The sequence below is a fragment of the Bos indicus x Bos taurus genome, chromosome 6, assembly GCF_003369695.1.
Source record: "Bos indicus x Bos taurus breed Angus x Brahman F1 hybrid chromosome 6, Bos_hybrid_MaternalHap_v2.0, whole genome shotgun sequence".
Lineage (NCBI taxonomy): Eukaryota > Metazoa > Chordata > Mammalia > Artiodactyla > Bovidae > Bos > Bos indicus x Bos taurus.
In genome coordinates, this window is record NC_040081.1 from 34,984,682 (window position 1) to 35,003,946 (window position 19,265).

The following is a 19,265-nucleotide window of genomic DNA, read 5'->3' on the forward strand; positions in this document are numbered from 1 at the left end:
ATTCTATAGGTATGGAGAGCTACCAAGTGAATTTGAGCATGTGAGCAAAATACCAAGTTTCACTGATTTTTAAGACACATATCTCTGAAATCAGGAATATGTTTTGAAATCAATGGTATCTTTTAGTCACTATTGGTCAGACAGTAGGTATTGTTACTGCCTTAGAAATAGCTAAACCAGTTTTATTTATATTTTCATTTCAAGGATGCATAAGTGATATATAATAAAACTCTGAGAGATAAATCTAAAAACTTTAATGTCATATTTTCTTATTAATACATAAGATAATGCATCACAGTATATGAAATCTTACATTCAATGAAATTCATTAACCTGAGTTAAAGTTTAAATGCCTTTACCATCTGAGCCACCAGGGAAGCCCTTAAAGAGATAGATAAAGCTTCTGTCCATGGAATTCTCCAGGCCAGAATACTGGAGTGGGTAGCCTTTCCCTTCTCCAGGAGATCTTCCCAACCCAGGGATGGAACCCAGGTCTCCCGCATTGCAGGCAGATTCTTTACCAGCTGAGCTATCAGGGAAGCCAATCTTTCAAAACCTCAGGATATCTCCATTTTCACTTGCAATCCCTAGCCCCTTTCAGTGTTTTTCAGATGGGTACCACTGTTTCAGCATCAAATCCAAACTGAAAATATCCAGGCACAGCATTATCCAATAGAACTTTCTGCAGCAATGCAAATACTCTGTGTCTACACTGTCCCATATGGCAGCCACTAGCTCCAGGTGAACAGAGTGCTTGACCATGTAACTAGTAGTATAACTGAGGAACTGAATTTTTAATTTCACTTAATTTTAATTAATTTAATTTTAAATAGCCACCTGTGCTTAGTGGCTATCACAGTAGAGACTGCATGTCTAGAGGAAGAAGAGAAACCTTGAGTGTCAAGAGTAGGGAAGTTTTTCCTTGAGGTCCCCCCATAGTTCTTCCCAGGTGTCTCTTTGGTCAAAAGCTGGTCACATGGCTACTCCTAAGTCAAACATTGCCAAGGGAAACCATTTCCACAGCTAGCTTAAAATAATCAGGATTCAGTGTGGGTGCAGTGGCCCCGGCCCTGGCAGCACCTGGGTTGGAGCAGGTGGCCGGGCACAGAGGGACTCAGAGGAGCTGAGTTTTGTGTCAAACATACAATGGTCTATGTCAAATTTATTCAATAAAAAAGTTTGAAAGGTCTCACACGTGTGGAGGCAAGAGTGGAAATGCGGATAAGTTAAGAGATTGGTGGTGGGTAATGGTGGTAAGAATGGGATGGTATGGTAAAAGTGGAGAGAGGCTAGGGGTTTGAAGGATGTTGGAGAGGACACTGAGACTTCTTAATTGATTATATAAAGGCCAGGGGAAAAAATGTAAAAGATATACCAAAGGTTTCCAGTTATGGAACTAGCCATTCACTGAGATGAAGATTCAAGTACACATGTGCAGGCATTGGGATTGTGAGAGAAGTTATTAGGTAGGCAGTCGATGCCTCTCGATATCTCATCTTACCTACTATCCTCTCAGGGGAGGCTCACAGTGCTCAGGGTAGGCCACTCACCCTGTTACATATTCTTAAGAACTTCATTCAGAATGTTGATCACCATTTTGACTCCACATCAGTCTTTGTGATGCACTCTTTTCCCTCCCCATGCCCTCCTGGACTGCAGGTTCCAGGAGGCGGAACAGGTGGGAGTTTGTTTTCACTGTTTTACTCTCAACACAAGCACGATGCTGGGGACGTATTGAAAGTTGAAAGTGTTAGTTGCTCAGTCATGTCTGACTCTTTGAGACCCCATGAACTGTGTAGCCTATATTAGTCCTCAGCAAATATTGGCTCACTGCATAGATACACTAATTCTAATTTCTCCTTTTTATCCTGCCTGTTTCAAAGTGCTTGGTCACTGACCAACCTCCATTGTGCTAGACAGGAAACCACAACTCTGGTGGGGCCAGGAGTTCTGTGGTGCTAAGATGAGACAAAATACAAGATGAGACAAAAATATGCCAGAAAAATTCTATTGATGTAAGTATTCCTTTTAAGTAGAATCACTATAAAATTCTAAGAGTATTAGGGAAAAAACCCCAAAACCTAAAGATGAGTTTATCCCCAGTCAATCAGATTTTCTTATACAGAAATAATAATTCTTTAGGAAGGATTTGTTTATATATTCACATATAGATCCATAAACTTTATAGTCAGTTCATTAAATATTGTGTATGTATTATAAACCAAATATTTTACTAGCAATGAAAATATGTACCTAAATGCAAGGAGATCACATATATAATTATAATACACTACTGTAAGTGTGGCAAAAGAAGAATTCAGAGTTTAAGTACAGTCAGAGAGCCCACCTGACTGAGACTGAGAAGGCTTCCTGGAGATACTATTATTAGGTGTAAAAGAAGTAGGTGATAGGAAAATAAGACTGTGCTAGCCAGAAGTACAAACAGGGACCAGAGATGGGTTTAACAAACAATATACTGTGGACTAGAAAACTACAAATTTTAATGGCCAGAAAGTGACAGAAGATGAGGCTGGGGAGATAGGCAAGAGCCAGATCAAAGATGGCATTGTGTGACTGATTGGGTAACAAATCTGGACTCTGTTATGGAGCAAAGAATAGTCACTGAAGCCTCAGAAGTGGGGAAATATACTGGCCACTTGTTTTTTCCAGTTGGGATAGTAGACTGTGTTTGCTGAGGGAGTATAATGTAGGGATAGAATGCTTTGTCTCTGAAGACAGCCTGGGTTTGCATTTTTGCTGTGCAATTTACTAGCTAAGTGACCCTAGTTAAGTTTCTTAACCTCTCCATAATGAAATAGTAAAAGAATCTTCTTCATAGAATTATGGCGATGTTTAAAGGATTGAAAATTAAGTATTTTCATACACACACACACACACACACACACACACCCTCAGTATAGTACTAGAGAAAATACCATAAAGTGTTTGCTACTATTTTTGTTTGTTAATCAAATAAAATATGAAAGATCTCTTTTGACCTTGTTAAGGTTTCTTTTCGTCAGCACTGTGTCCATAAGAGATGGGCCTAAGTTTTATCTCATATTATCAATTGCGTGGCTTAATGAGTAGAAGTCTGGGACCGAATGAAAAGTTTACCAAAAGAGAACTTCAGGACCTCCCTGGTGGTCAATGGTATATAACTTGGTGCTCCCAATGCAGAGAGTTTGATCTGGTCGGGGAACTGAGATCCTGCATGCTGCATGGTTCAGCCAAAAAAATGAAATAGAACCTCAGCTCTCCAGGACTTCAGGATGTAGACTCTTAAGTTGTTGTTGCTCAGTCCTCCACTGTCTCCTGGAGTTTCTTCAAGACCCTCTAAGTACATGTGTGCTAAGTCGCTTCAATCATGTCTGACTCTGTGCAACCCTATGGACTGTACTCTGCCAGGCTCCTCTTTCCATGGTTTCTCCAGGGAAGAATACTGGAGTGTGTTGCCTTTATCTTCTCCAGGGGATTCTCCCGACCCAGGGATCAAACATGCATCTCTTACATCTCCTGCACTGGCAGGAGTGTTCTTTACATCTAGAGCCACCTGGGAAGCCCCAGAAATAAGATTATTGTCATTGGAAAATCCAACGGATAGAGTTCTGCTCAGCAGGTTACAACTTTAATGTCTTGTTTCCTCCTAACATATAGTGAATTTTTAAAAATCTGAGACATGTTGGTGGTTACTTTTTATAGAAAATATTCCTTGGAAGCAGGAATTATTTTAAAAATTCTCTATTTCCCCAGAGACCAGTACAATGTTAGGCACATAATAGGCAATATATAAAAATCATCAGATGATTTGTAATATATAAAAATAAGTAGGTGTTCATAAGCTTTGACAGTGAGGTCTCTGGGTAAAACAATTAGCATGTATCTAGTATTCATCAAGTTATCAATTACTACTTCTAATTATGAAACAACTGTATGCCATTTCTATATGCCATGTAAAACTTTAAGCACTATTTTAATTAGAACTGTTCCCTTCTTCTTTTGGTTGTATTTACAATCTATTGAAAACTCTTGACACACATCTCTAAAAAGTTCAAGTCATTTTCTACGAGTGCCTAAGGTTTCTATACAACTTGTTTAAAAAAATTAAATCATAGAATATTACAAAATATTAATAGAGATGATTTTATAAGTGACTATGACTCTCAATAGTTTACATTTTACTATTATTTGATAGTCCATATTCTGTTGTTCATAAACATGAGAAAGCTTAATTTATATCTGTTAAAATGTCTCTTACAGACAAAGTATATCCATCCCAAGCTGAACATTTTGTAATCTGTAGTATTTATTTTATAGTACATTGGCATGTTCTACATTCCACGAAGTTAATGTTTTTAGTTAAAATCACATTTACTTCCATATTTAAAAAATTCTATAACCTTTGAAATACAGTGAAAATGGAATTAAATAAATACAAATCTATTGGTTTATATTCCCAGTGTGTCCTCATCTTTATATCAAGAACATCTTTATACCATTAACACAATGCCTTTCATATAGCAGGTGTAAGTTGCTATTATTAACTTAAATTAGTTTATGTAGTCAGGTATTTAACTCAAGCTTCCAAGGCATTATTTGGTGTCTTTAAATTTTTATTATAAGCAAAAGGTATTTGAAAGTTTAATTTCATAATACTAAACATCTAGTATTCTAAACATAGAAATAATTTTGAACATTAAATGAATAGAACACTGACTTGCGTTTCTCAGTGTTTTGTTCTTGTTTTTTTGGGCCTTTTAAAAGTTTTATTTAATGATACTGTTTTAAGCTTTGTTTTATTATTTTGTTTCAACAATTCAAATAGAATTTTCTCTAATTTTAAATCAAAATCAATTGGAAAAATTGGCCTTTCTAATCAACACATTAATGATAATAGCATAACTCAGTATAACAGTACTAGTAAAATATGATTTGTTGAGCACCCATTCTGTGAGAAGTATGTGTCTAAGCACATTTCATTAATTTAAATCTTGCATGATAACCCTGCAAAGTTGGAATTTTTATCTGTATTTCCTATCTGTATTTTACAAATGAAAAAACTTAGATTCAGGAACATCAATTGACTTGCTGAAGTCAAGGATCCAGACAGTACGGGAGCCAGGATTCCAACCCAGCTCTGCTTGGTTTGTTCTTGATAACTGTTTAATTTCCACAGCACCAGGCTGTTTCAATTTTTAAATCTGTTCACACGTTAACCGTATTGACATTTTTTTCTTTCACCTTGTGGATGTAATTCTGAGCACAAACAGCATATGCTTGATGTGAGTTAACTAACAAGTCACTGTAGGGTTACACTGTAGGGTTAGTGACCATCTCCAGTTAAAGTACCTCTATTTAGTAACTTGGACCACTTCAATTAAAACAAATTGCTGCATTTTATTTGTTCAGCTTTTCCTTTTAAGATAAGGTAATGCTCAATTCCCTCATCTAACTGACATATGATCTGGTTTCATCTTGAACACAAAACCCTGTCTGGAAATGAGACCATTTAACTGTTAGCTTGCAATCTTACAAACCGTATCATTAGAAAGGGGGAAAAAAAGAATTTTCTTACTTTCCTCTAGTTGTTTCAAAACTTGGTTTTTGTTTGCTGGTTCTTTGGCTTCCAGGGCTGTCACCTCTGCTGAGGTACGTTTCCCGTGGCGATCGATTTCCCACGCCTCCAACTGAGTTTGGAGAAATGCCTTGTTCATTCGTCTTTCTGGCAAAGCTCTGAAGAAATTTCAGGGTGGAGTTGGAAAGAATCACTGATTCTGCTTTAGGACTGAACTTGAGGGTAGGTTCCGTCTGGAGGGCAAGCGTTTGTAACTTCAGCATCCCTTCTTCTGTCTTCTCTGTGAGTGTGAGAGTTTGTTTTCTCACACCCTCTGGAGATGCACTTGTCTCTGAAGGCAGTGGTATTGATTTCAGAAGACTGTCTTCAGAAGTGCTGGAATCAGGAGCTGTGGCCACTTCAGTTGATGTGATCTTGGGGGTTGGCAGCACCTGGAGACTTTGTCCTTTGTTTGGAGGAACTGAAGCAGAGGTCGCATTCCTCTGGGAGTTCTCATCCTCAGTTGTAGTCCAAGTGTGCGTAGGGCCATTAAGCCCAAAGCCTCCACTCCATAAACTAGAAAGCAGGATAAATAGCCTTGCTCCTTTCATTTCAGTAGTTGGAAGCTAGAAAGCTCAAGTAAAATTGGGGGATAAAGTCCTTCTAGCCTTTCTGACAACTGCTTCCACACTGAATCTGCTAAGACAGAGGTTTGCCAATTTGAGATGTGAAGAGGAAACAGGTTTCTGTGTTTTGTAGTGGACTCAGGAAGTTTGATTTCCTGTTTCTGTAGGTTCTGTGTGATCTGTGACCTCTGGTAGGATGATCTATGGAAGCAGTAAAGCGTGTCTGACGAAGCTGAGGGTAAATGGAAAAACACAGGCAATGATTATCAGGAAAACCCATGAAAGAAATGTGAAGTAACTTTCCCAGGTCCACTTATATTTCATGTGTTGCTCAGTTTTGAAGAGAAATTTCATGGTGATGATGGAATTTTGTTTGGATGGGTTAAGTCAAATAGTTTACATTTTGTTCTACTATGCAAGGAAATTGAGAAAAAATAATGTGATACTTCCTTTCAACTGTGCCCCATCCAGAGAGCCATGTTTTGTTTAAGGACATATACACATGCACAAATAAAAACTCTGTCTGCAGTGTCTCCGCCCTTTCATGCATCACAGGCTAAATTGTGAAAAAATAAAAACATGTCCCTATTTTTCTATACACACTTTAGCTGTAGCATTATTTGAAATCAATCTCAATGATGATAATAAAAAAGAAAAGGATAAATTATTGAATTATGTGAGTATACAAGAAACTCACTTTAAATTTTGCTCTCGAAATTTCTATTGGAACCAGTTAATGGAATGAAGCATCAGAAATTTAATTCTCTATTTTCTAATGCTTATCTTCTCATGGTTGAGAGTGATTAGTATTTTACCATTAAAAAAGGATGAAGAAAGAGTGGACTCATATGAAAATAAATTAAAGTGGAATAATACATATTAGTTTTTGTATTTTTACTGTAGTGCCAAATGTATCAGCAGCAGAAAGTAGGGAATTGCATTGATCAAAGACTGTTCAATGGTGGTTTTCCCAGTAGAGATGCTTCATGGGATTTATGATTTCACTGTTCCAACAAATGTCTGATTCTCAGGCTTCCATTAAGCTCTCTGAGCTGTAAAAAATTTTCCATAGCATACCCTTCGGACATGTAAGTAACAAACTAGAGTAGTTCATCCATCCATATGTTTCTTCTTTCTTTCATTCATTCAGTAATAACCCAAATCGCCAGTCAGCTTTAGTGAGGTGCTCTCTTAGATGCTAAGATTATAAAGCAAGAATATTTTTGGGTCTCAATGTACTTGTGTTCTATTATATATTACCTGAAAGCTAGATCTCTGTGTAATTAATCTTTTTGTCAATTTCAGTGCCTGGTATTAAGTTCTTGTTAAATATTCAGTCTTGTAACGTTTTCTTCAGAACCAAAAAACTGGAAACCTCATGACTATTTGGTTATATATTATTATAGATATATACTCTTGTCTCTAATCCTTTATAAATGGGGTTGCAAAGAGTCCAGGGGGTTACAAAGAGTCAGACACAACTGAGCGACCAAACAACAACAGATATATATTCTTGTCTCTAATCCTGTATACAGGACACCAGGTTTTGAAACAAGACCTAAATTTCCTCTGAACTACTAACTTTTTGATCTTAATACATTTTCTCCCCTTCATCTCCATCATTCTCTTATATAAGCTATTGTTGACATTTAGACAAGATCGGGTGCATTCAGGGTGGTATGGCTGTAGACTGTTGTTGACATTTAGAGAGTATATAACATGAGGTTATTTAAACTATGACACACATTAGTCAGCAGCAACCCAACTGACTTTGATACGTGATACAAAACATCTGTTTCTCAGATATATCACAGAGCAACTAACTAACTTTGCATTTGTAAAAGAGCAAATAGGTCCAGCACAGACAATCCAGGCAGCAATTACTTACTAAAAAGAGTGATGAAATGCATAATTTTCACAACACAAGTATAGTTGTCAGTACTAAAAAAAGACATTACAGCTTCTTTATCTGGAAAAGACACAAGCAACTATCTTTGACTTAGAACAGAATAGTAATTAGAAAGCTCTAAGTGAAGTATTTCTATTTAGTGTACAATTTTAAATCATTTTGTTAGATTTAGTAAAAGTAGATGAAGAGACCATCCTGAAAGTTTAAGAAATAATCAGAATAACGACACACACACATTTTCTTATTTCTATGATTTGAAAAAAAAATCTTGATCCTATTTAGGACAAATGAACTTGAGTGGTAAGGGTCACTCATATAAGAGATAACAAATGGCTCTCAAATGGTAATAAAAACTGAGCTGAGGTGAAGCAATTCATTTCTCCTCCTGTAACACATTGACCAATAATGATTTTGGTTACCCCTATCCTAGCTTACAAGTGACCTTGTGATCAGAAGGCTAAAGGTTCTGTATCTCATTATCAATCCAATAAGCCATCTATTGCTGTAACTCCCTAGAGAAACACCATCTCATCTGAGGGATTTAGGTGTATGGATCAGTCCTTAATTGGAGACATAAAGTAAGTACCTATACTTAAGAAACTGTCAGAAGTCTAGCCTCAAATTCTGCTTTTGAGACTCTTAATATTCATCAACTAACAATTAAGAATAATAATATTCCTGGGATTATTGCCTAAAGAATATTCAGTCATTCTTCTAATTACTATAAAAACTATCCCTGGATTAAACTATATCATCAGAGTTTTTACACCTGGACCCAATCATTTTGCTACACCCCTGTGGTTGCTAAATCGTTTAAGTTAAACTGTTTTACTCTATTGCCATTTTTCTTCATTGAGCAATTTATAAGAAAGCAACTATAAAACTCATTATATTATGTACTATCATCGAGTTTGTATGTCATTTTTCATTGTACCTTAAGGATTGAATATATTTTGCAAAAGGGCTCCCTCTAGCTGATGAGATAATGGGGGTTATTTCCATTTTCTTTTTGTAATGTATTATTATTCATTGTTATTATTTTAGTCTTTTCTAATCATAAGAAAAAACAAAAAAATCATATTAAGTTGAAACAAAAATGTAATTAGGAGTTAAAAGAGAATCTTAGATTAAGGACTTCATGATTTGTAGATTGTTGTGCAGTCACTCAGTCATGTCCTACTCTTTGCAACCCCATGGACTACAGCACACCAGGCTTCCCTGTCCTTCACCATCTCCCAGAGCTTGCTCAAACTCATGTCCATTGAGTCGGTGATGCCATCCAACCATCTCTTCCTCTGTGGTCCCCTTCTCTTCCTGCTTTCTATCTTTCCCAGCATCAGAGTCTTTTCCAGTGAGTCAGTTCCTTGAATCAGGTGGCCAAAGTATTGGAGTTTCAGCTTCAGCATCAGTCCTTCCAGTGAACATTCAGGACTGATTTCCTTTAGGACTGATGGATTGATATCCTTGCAGTTAAAGGGACTCTCAAGAGTCTTCTCTAACACCAGAGTTCAAAAGAATCAATTCTTTGACACCCAACTTTCTTTATGATCCAACTCTCACATCCATACATGACTCCTGGAAAAACCATAGCTTTGACTATAGGGACCTTTGTCAGATTTGTAGATAGTGCTATGTATTATTTAAAAGCCATTTTATGGCTGCAAGAGTTATTGTCCTCTATAAAATATTGGAAGCAGGGAATAGTTTCAACTAGATTAACAGGGTTTCTTGGCAGCATCTTTCTTTCTCACAAAGAAATTCTCATCTTTAAAATAGTATAAAATTTTGAAAATAATACTTCACTATAGCCCTTCTCCATGCCAAGTAAGTCATGCCAAGTAAGTATCTGACTCTCATTTTACTGATAGAAAATCAAGCTTAAAGAATTTAAGTAACCTCCTAAAGTAGCACATTGTTTATTGATGCATAGTATGTCCAATTCTTTATTGTGCCCATTTTGCATGAAATGTTCCCTTGGTATCTCTAATTTTCTTGAAGAGATCTCTAGTCTTTCCCATTCTATTATTTTTCTCTATTTCTTTGCATTGATCACTGAGGAGGGCTTTCTCATCTCTCTTTGCTGTTCTTTGTAACTCTGCGTTCAAACGGGTATATCTTTCCTTTTCCTTTTTGCCTTTAGTTTTTCTTCTTTTTTCAGCTATTTGCAAGGCCTCATCAGACAACCATTTTGCCTTTTTGCATTTCTTTTTCTTGGAGATGGTCTTGATCACTGCCTCTTTTACAGTGTCATGAACTTCCGTTCATAGTTCTTCAGGCACTCTATCAGATCTAATCCCTTGAATCTATTTGCCACTTCCACTGTATAATTGTCAAGGGATTTGATTTATTAAGAAGAGATGGCAAGAATACACAGAAGAATTATACAAAAAAGATCTCCACGACCCAGATAACCATGATGGTATGATCACTCACCTAGAGCCAGACATCCTGGAATGCGAAGTCAACTGGTCCTTAGGAAAAATCACTACAAACAAAGCTAGTGGAGGTGATGGAATTCCATTTGAGATAAATCCTAAAAGATGATGCTTTGAAAGTGTTGCACTCAATATGCCAGCAAATTTGAAAAACTCAGCAGTGGCCACAGGACTGGAAAAGGCCAGTGTTCATTCCAATCCCAAAGAAAGGCAATGCCAAAGATGCTCAACTACAGCACAATTGCATTCGTCTCACATGCTAGCAAAGTAATGTTCAAAATTCTCCAAGCCAGGCTTCAGCAGTATGTGAATCATGAACTTCCAGATGTTCAAGGTGGATTTAGAAAAGGCATAGGATCCAGAGATCAAATTGCCAACATCCGTTGGATCATCAAAAAAGCAAGATATTTCCAGAAGCACATCTCAGTTCAGTTCAGTCACTCAGTCATGTCTGACTCCTTGCAACCCCATGGACTGCAGCACGCCAGGCATCCCTGTCCATCACCAACTCCCAGAGTTTACTCAAGACTCATGTCTATTGAGTAGGTAATGCCATCCACCATCTCATCCTCTGTGGTCCCCTTCTCCTCCCACCTTCAATCTTTCCCAGCATCAGGGTCTTTTCCAATGAGTCAGTTCTTTGCACAAGGTGGCCAAAGTATTGGAGTTTCAGCTTCAGCATCAGTTCTTCCAATGAATATTCAGGACTGATTTCATTTAGGATGTACTGGTTGGATCTCCTTGCTGTCCAAGGGACTCTTAAGAGTCTTATCCAACACCACGGTTCAAAAGCATTAATTCTTCAGTGCTCAGCTTTCTTTATATTCCAATTCTCAGATCCATACATGACTAAAAACATCTATTCGGCTTTCCTGACTACACCAAAGACTTTGACTGAGTGGATCACAACTGTGGAAAATTCTTAAAGAGATAAGAATACCAGGCTGCCTTACCTGCCTCCTGAGAAATCTGTATGCATGTCAAAAAGCAACAGTTAAAGCTAGACATGGAACAACAAAATGGTTCCAAATTGGGAAAGGAGTATGTCAAGGCTGCTTATGCACCCTACTTATTTAACTTATATGCAGAGGACATTATGCAAAATGGCAAGCTGGATGAAGCACAAGCTGGAATGAAGATTGCTAGGAGAAGTATCAGTAACCTCAGATATGCAAATAACCCCACCCTTATGGCTGAAAGTGAAAAAGAACTGAAGAGCCTCTTTTTGGAAGTGAAAGAGGAGAGTGAAAAAGTTGGCTTAAAACTCAACATTCAGAAAACTAAGATCATGGTATCTGGTCCCATCACTTCATGGCAAATAGATGGTGAAAAAATGGGAACAGTGACAGACTTTATTTTCTTGGGCTCCAAAATCATTGCAGATGGTGACTGCAGCCATTAAATTAAAAGACACTTGCTCCTTATAAGAAAAGCTATGACCAACCTAGACAGCATATTAAAAAGCAGAGATATTACTTTGCCAACAAAGGTCCATCTAGTCAAAACTATGGTTTTCCCAGTAGTCAGGTATGGATATAAGAGTTGGACTATAAGGAAATCTGAGCACTAAAGAATTGATGCTTTTGAACTGTGGTATTAGAGAAGACTCTAGAGAGTCCTTTGGACTGGGAGGAGATCCAACCAGTCCATCCTAAAGGAAGTCAGTTTTGAATATTCATTGAAAGGACTAATGCTGAAGCTGAAACTCCAATACTTTGGCCACCTGATGCAAAGAAGATTCTTTTCATTGGAAAAGACCCTGATGCTGGGAAAGATTGAACATGGGAGGAGAAGGGGATGACAGAGGAAGAGATGATTGGATGGCATCACCAATTCAATGGACATGAGTTTGAACAGGCTCTAGGAGTTGGTGATGGACAGGGAGGTCTGGTGTCTGCAGTCCATGGGATCACAAAGAGTTGGACCTGACTGAGCGAATGAACTGAGACTGATGTCCAATTCTTCTTTCCATCATCTAACAGTAAACTCCACTGCCCCCCAACCCCACGTCAAAAATAGAAAACTAGAAGACTAGTTTACAAAAATCTAGAGAAAATTTTCAAGTTGTCATCATTCATTTTGTCAGTTGTTTTTAACTGTATATTTTGCTTTTATGTCACAGCTAAAACATATAGTGAGATACTGCTGATAATATTGTGATTTATATTTGTTTAAATTTATGGAATTAGAGGGGAGATTTTTGTTTGTAAATTTGCTTTTAGTCTAATCTTTACAACTTTATTCTCTCGTTTGGGTGCCATTTTTAATTCCTATTCAGTATTATAAGTGATATCACTGATCATTTGCTAAGTCATGTCCAGCTCTTTGTGACCTCATGGTCTGTAGCCCACCAGGATCCTCTGTCCTCCACTAACTTTGAGAGTTTTCTCAAATTTGTGTCCATTGAGTCAGTGATACTATCTTTCCCAGCATCAGGGTCTTTTCCAATGAGTTGGCTCTTTGTATCAGGTGGCCAAAGGATTGGAGCTTCAGCTTCAGCAACAGTCCTTCTGATGAATATTCAGGGTTCATTTCCTTTAGGGTTGACTGATCTCCTTACTGTCCAAGGTACTCTCAAGAGTCTTCTCTAGGAACACATTTCAAAAGCATCAGTTCTTCAGCACTCAGCCTTCTTTATGGTCCAACTCTTATATGCATACATGACTCCTGGAAAAGCCATAGCTTTGACTAGATGGACATTTGTCAGTAGTGTTGTCTATGCTTTTTAATACACTGTCTAGGTTTGTCATAGCTTTCCTTCCAAGGAGAAAGTGTCTTTTAATTTCATTGCTGCAGTTACTGTCCACAGTGATTTTGGAGCCTAAGAAAATAAAATTCGTTACTGTTTCCGCTTTTTCCCCTTCCATTGGCTGGGAAGTTACGGGACTGGATGCAATTGCCTTATCCTTCACAAGCACAGAAAACATGCTCCTTCACTTGCTAGAGCGAAACCTCCAGGACAGTATGAGTGCTACATCCCCAGCATCTAGTATAGTGTTTGGTAGACATTCAATAAATGTTTACTAAAATGAATGAACGCATAAAATGATGAAGTACTTCTATACAGCTGTAGTAGCACCTGTCAGGGGTTAGAGGGGAGGATCCATTCCCCAGTTCATAGCTACACAAAAGAAAAAAAAAATGCAAGGTAAATAAATACAAGGTACTCCTTCTATGAATACAACTTCAAGAAGTCTCCTAGAATACCCTTTTAATAAGATTACCTCTTGAATGCAAATCCTTCCAAAATAAAACTCAGAAATACCACTGTTTTTACCTCATCTGTTTTCAAAATATGTTTGAGACAGTTTTTCTTGAAACCATCACAGGCACATGAGAACTACAAAGCAAAGTCTAAGAGCTGTATAATAAAGGGTAATAAAGAAATAGTTATGCTAGAAAAATCTCAGGTGTGCAAACAAACCAAAGTTAACTATAAAATTTAGGTCCAGTAGTCTGGTAGGAAAGGAGATATGGAAGTATAATGAGTCAAATAATTTTTAATATTAAATGAGACAAGCTTATTAATTTGTCAGGAAAGAACATATTCTGTCCTAATATAAAAAATTTATCTCTATAATTAGGAACATTAAGAGCAAACTGATAAAAGATGACCAAATAACCCTCTTAGGAAATGTTTATATTGTAGTTTGCAAAATCTCCTATTGCTTATTTTATATTTTCCATTTAAGTAGAACAATATACTTGAAAGTATTAAAAAGTCTTTAAGACTAATTCCTTTTGCACATTTTAGAAACAGCATTTTCTTTTCCTTCATGAAAGTTATGGCTAATCATTGATTGATTATCATTAATGACCTCTGCTTCTGGAAATATAGAAGCATATGTTTCCCTCTTCCTCCTACTAAGTACGTCTAAAACTCCTGGCCACTGTGTATAATATAAACATAAGAAGACTCTGGAAGGTGAGGAAGGCGGATGGGCTAGGAGACCTGAGGAACAACTGCATTGGGTTCTCTGGATTTTCTTTTTGCCTAATATCTCCCCAACCAAGTATGGGAGAATTTGACAAACTAGAAACACTGATGGCATAAACAATAAAACCCCAAGAAAATCCAAAGGACCAGAAGAAAATGGTCAACCTAGAAAGACAGAAATATTTTTAGACAGTAATTGTTCTACTCCCACCAAATACCACAGCAAGAACTGTGGTACTGCCCTTGTCCCTGCCTGCAGAGGCTGAACGGAGAGCTTAGATTCTGCACTCACAGGATTGTTACAAGCAGCCTCGGCTTCCATCCCTTCCCTGGGGTAGTGACAAGAAAAGGCTAATAGAGGAGGAATTAGTTTTCACTAAGTCACTGCCATAACCTTCCAAAGGCTGGATAAAGGGCAAGAGGACTGAAAATACAAATGGTTTTGAGGTATGCTAGTCTTCACTGAGCACACTTCAGTGGTCTCCTAAAGGCAAAACAGAAGGCAAAAGGTGGGAGAAATATCTTCCATAGTGTACAAATCCAGGGGTGGTTCTGGAGAAGGAAGATAACTCACTAGAGATGAAAATAAAATAGATTTCTTACTGTAAAACAGGAGATCTCCCATAGCATTTTAATCACCTCCTCTTCACTGGTGAGGAATTCCCACCTTATGATGGTAGGGGTGGATGACACATGACACCTGACAATGGACAAATGGGACTGGTAGCAGTTTGTACGTACACTCACAGTCCTGGGAAGGAAGACACTACATGTCACACTAGTCTGCACCGAGGTTGTGCCTGAGAACAGAGTGAAATAGCCAGGGGCTGTAAGGGGCCAGCTGTATAATATCAAGAATGTAGGTTGCCCCCTGGCTCTCAATGGAGGGTGAAATCGGCTTGTTTGAATAATTCTACAAGCTGGCAGAGAACTGAATCCCACTACTCAGGGATGAAGAGGAACTGTGCTTGGTCCCCTTGATAAGGAGAATTATTCGGCCAGGGGACCTTATCCACTGGAGCAGAAAGGGGAAGGGAACTTGTGGTTAGGGCCATAAGAAACCCTCTAGGTTTCACATGTTGCGGCAGCATATAATTGGAAACCTAATTTTTAGGCCTGTAACACACAAAGTTCAGAGATATTTTTTCTGTATTGCAAAGAATAAAGAATTCTTTGGACCTTTGTTTGTGCTCTGATCGCAAGCTTAAGTGAAAGGAAAATCCTGATCATCTCAAAGTAGGATCAATTTTAAAACTGTGTTGAGTTAAAACAATAAAAGATGTAACAACTTTAGCTTAGATTAAACCTACCTCAACTACAAATTGGTGTGACTTAGACCCTATATTGGGGCTTCCCTGGTGGCTCAGTGGTAAAGAATCTGTCTGCAATGCAGGAGACCAGGGTTCTATCCCTGGTTGGGAAGATCCCCTGGAGGAGGACATGGCAACCCACTCCAGTAATCTTGCCTGGATTATTCCATGGACAGAGAAGTCCATAGAGTCGCACAGAGTCAGACGCAACTGAAGGGACTAATCAGCAGTGGACCCCATGTTTGAGGCCTGACAGGAGAAATATGCCCCTCTCTCTAAAATATTATTTGCTACAGTTCTTTTACACATAATACTCTCAAAAAAACATGAGACAAATGAAGAAACAAGAAAATGTGACCCATAGTCAAGAAACAAAACAGTAGTAGAAAAAGATCCAGGAAAAGCTCAGATATTATATGTATTGATATAATTTAACTTAAATATCCTAGAATGAGAGCAATATGTCTGAATACAGAGGGAATGTCAGCAGAGACAAAAACCTTAAAGAAAATAGAAATAATAGAAACAAAAATATGATATTAGAAATAATTTGATAAGCTTAATAGCACAGTGGAAATAGAAAGGGAAACAACGGGCTAATATGAAGACAGGCAGGTTAAATACAAATTGTCCAAACTGCAACACAAAAAAGATAAAGGTGTAGACAAAACAGTATCTGAGATCTGTGGAACATTTTCATACGCTATAACATAGAGGTAGGATTTAATAAAAGTAAAAGAAAAGGAGATTAGGACAAAAGATACAGTTTTAAAAGATAACAGATAAAAATTTTCCAAAATTGATGAAACACATTAACCCAAACACTAAAGAAGCTCAGAAAATCCTGAGAAGGAGATTGTGCCTGGACATATTGTAGGTAAAATCCTGAATAACCAAAGAATATTATTGAAAGCACTCAGTAATTTTTTAAAATAAGTTACATTATGCAAAGTGTACAGCTATTATGGCTGACTTTTAATTAAATACAACAAATGAGAGAAGACAATGGAATGACATCTTTAAAATACACAAAGAAAAAAAAAAGTTAAGTTAGAATTTTCTATCTACCTATCCAGCGTTTCTCATGATGTCCTTGTACTCTCATGATGTACTCTGGAAAAGTTCAGTTTTCATTCCAATCCCAAAGAAAGGCAATGCCAAAGATTGCTCAAACTACCGCACAATTGCACTCATCTCACACGCTAGTAAAGTAATGCTCAAAATTCTCCAAGCCAGGCTTCAGCAATATGTGAACCGTGAACTTCCTGATGTTCAAGCTGGTTTTAGAAAAGGCAGAGAGACCAGGATTCAATTTGCAAACATCCGCTGGATCATGGAAAAAGCAAGAGAGTTCCAGAAAAACATCTATTTCTGCTTTATTGACTATGCCAAGGACTTTGACTGTGTGGATCACAATAAACTGTGGAAAATTCTGAAAGAGATGGGAATACCAGACCACCTGATCTGCCTCTTGAGAAATTTGTATGCAGGTCAGGAAGCAACAGTTAGAATTGGACATGGAACAACAGACTGGTTCCAAATAGGAAAAGGAGTACGTCAAGGCTGTATATTGTCACCCTGCTTATTTAACTTATATGCAGAGTACATCATGAGAAACACTGGACTGGAAGAAACACAAGCTGGAATCAAGATTGCCGGGAGAAATATCAATCACCTCAGATAAGCAGATGACACCACCCTTATGGCAGAAAGTGAAGAGGAACTCAAAAGCCTCTTGATGAAGGTGAAAGCGGAGAGTGAAAAAGTTGGCTTAAAGCTCAACATTCAGAAAACGAAGATCATGGCATCTGGTCCCATCACTTCATGGGAAGTAGATGGGGAAACAGTGGAAACAGTGTCAGACTTTATTTTTCTGGGCTCCAAAATCACAGCAGATGGTGACTGCAGCCATGAAATTAAAAGACGCTTACTCCTTGGAAGGAAAGTTATGACCAACGTAGATAGCATATTGAAAAGCAGAGACATTCCTTTGCCAACAAAGGTTCGTCTACTCAAGGCTATGGTTTTTCCTGTGGTCATGCAGGGATGTGAGAGTTGGACTGTGAAGAAGGCTGAGTGCCGAAGAATTGATGCTTTTGAACTGTGGTGTTGGAGAAGACTCTTGAGAGTCCCTTGGACTGCAAGGAGATCCAACCAGTCCATTCTGAAGGAGATCAGCCCTGGGATTCCTTTGGAAGGAATGATGCTAAAGCCGAAACTCCAGTACTTTGGCCACCTCATGCAGAGTTGACTCATTGGAAAAGACTCTGATGCTGGGAGGGATTGGGGGCAGAAGGAGAAGGGGACACCAGAGGATGAGATGGCTGGATGGTATCACTGACTCGATGGACATGAGTCTGAGTGAACTGCAGGAGTTGGTGATGGACAAGGAGGCCTGGCGTGCTGCGATTCATGGGGTCGCAAAGAGTCGGACACAACTGAGCGACTGATCTGATCTGATCTGACTCTGCATATAAGTTAAATAAACAGGGTGACAATATACAGCCTTGATGTACTCCTTTTCCTATTTGGAACCAGTCTGTTGTTCCATGTCCAGTTCTAACTGTTGCTTCCTGACCTGCATATAGGTTTCTCAAGAGGCCGGTCAAGTGGTCTGGTATTCCCATCTCTTTCAGAATTTTCCACAGTTGATTGTGATCCACATAGTCAAAGGCTTTGGCATAGTCAATAAAGCAGAAATAGATGTTTTTCTGGAACTCTCTTGTTTTTTTGATGATCCAGCAAATGTTGACAATTTGATTTCTTGTTTCTCTGCCTTTTCTGAAACCAGCTTGAATATCTGGAAGTTCACAGTTCATGTACTGCTGAAGCCTGACTTGGAGAATTTTGAGCATTACTTTACTAGCATGTGAGATGAGTGCAATTGTGCAGTAGTTTGAGCATTCTTTGGCATTGCCTTTCTTTGGCATTGGAATGAAAACTGACCTTTTCCAGTCCTGTGGCCACTGCTGAGTTTTCCAAATTTGCTGACATATTGAGTGCAGCACTTTCACAGCATCATCTTTTAGGATTTGAAATAGCTCAACTGGAATTCCATCACCTCCACTAGCTTTGTTCATATTTAGAACTGCCTTATTCATAATAGTATCCCCAAACTGGAAGCAACCCAAATGTCCATCAATAGAAGGATATATTAATGAAGATTGAAATGTTCATACAGTGGAACAGTACTCTGCAACAAAAAGGAATGAAATACTTATGTGTGCAATAACATGAATGAATCTCAAAATCAATACATTGAGTGAAAGGTTTGAAACAAGAAAGATAGAAAAGAACACAGTTCTAGTTATAGGATATCTAAGAAAAGGAAGTACTAAATTATGGTGGTAGAAATCAGAAAATAGTTTTTCTGGGATTGGGAGGACTTATTGGAAAAGGACATGAAAGATCTTTCTGAGATGATGTAAATATTTTACATTTTGCTTTGGGTTGTGAGTACTGAGGATATACAGTTGTTAAATTACTGTGAATTT

General features: G+C 37.9%; 1 protein-coding gene across 2 annotated transcripts in view; it reads right to left on the reverse strand.

Annotated features, from left to right (window-relative positions):
• Positions 1-19,265, reverse strand: part of MMRN1 (multimerin 1) — a 93,618-nt gene that overhangs the window by 67,684 nt on the left and 6,669 nt on the right. For both annotated transcript variants that reach the window (XM_027544068.1, XM_027544066.1), the window contains exon 2: positions 5,576-6,412. In XM_027544068.1, coding sequence (XP_027399869.1) covers positions 5,576-6,165 — 590 coding nt within the window. In that variant the 5' untranslated portion in view covers positions 6,166-6,412. The remainder of the gene's footprint in view (positions 1-5,575; positions 6,413-19,265) is intronic.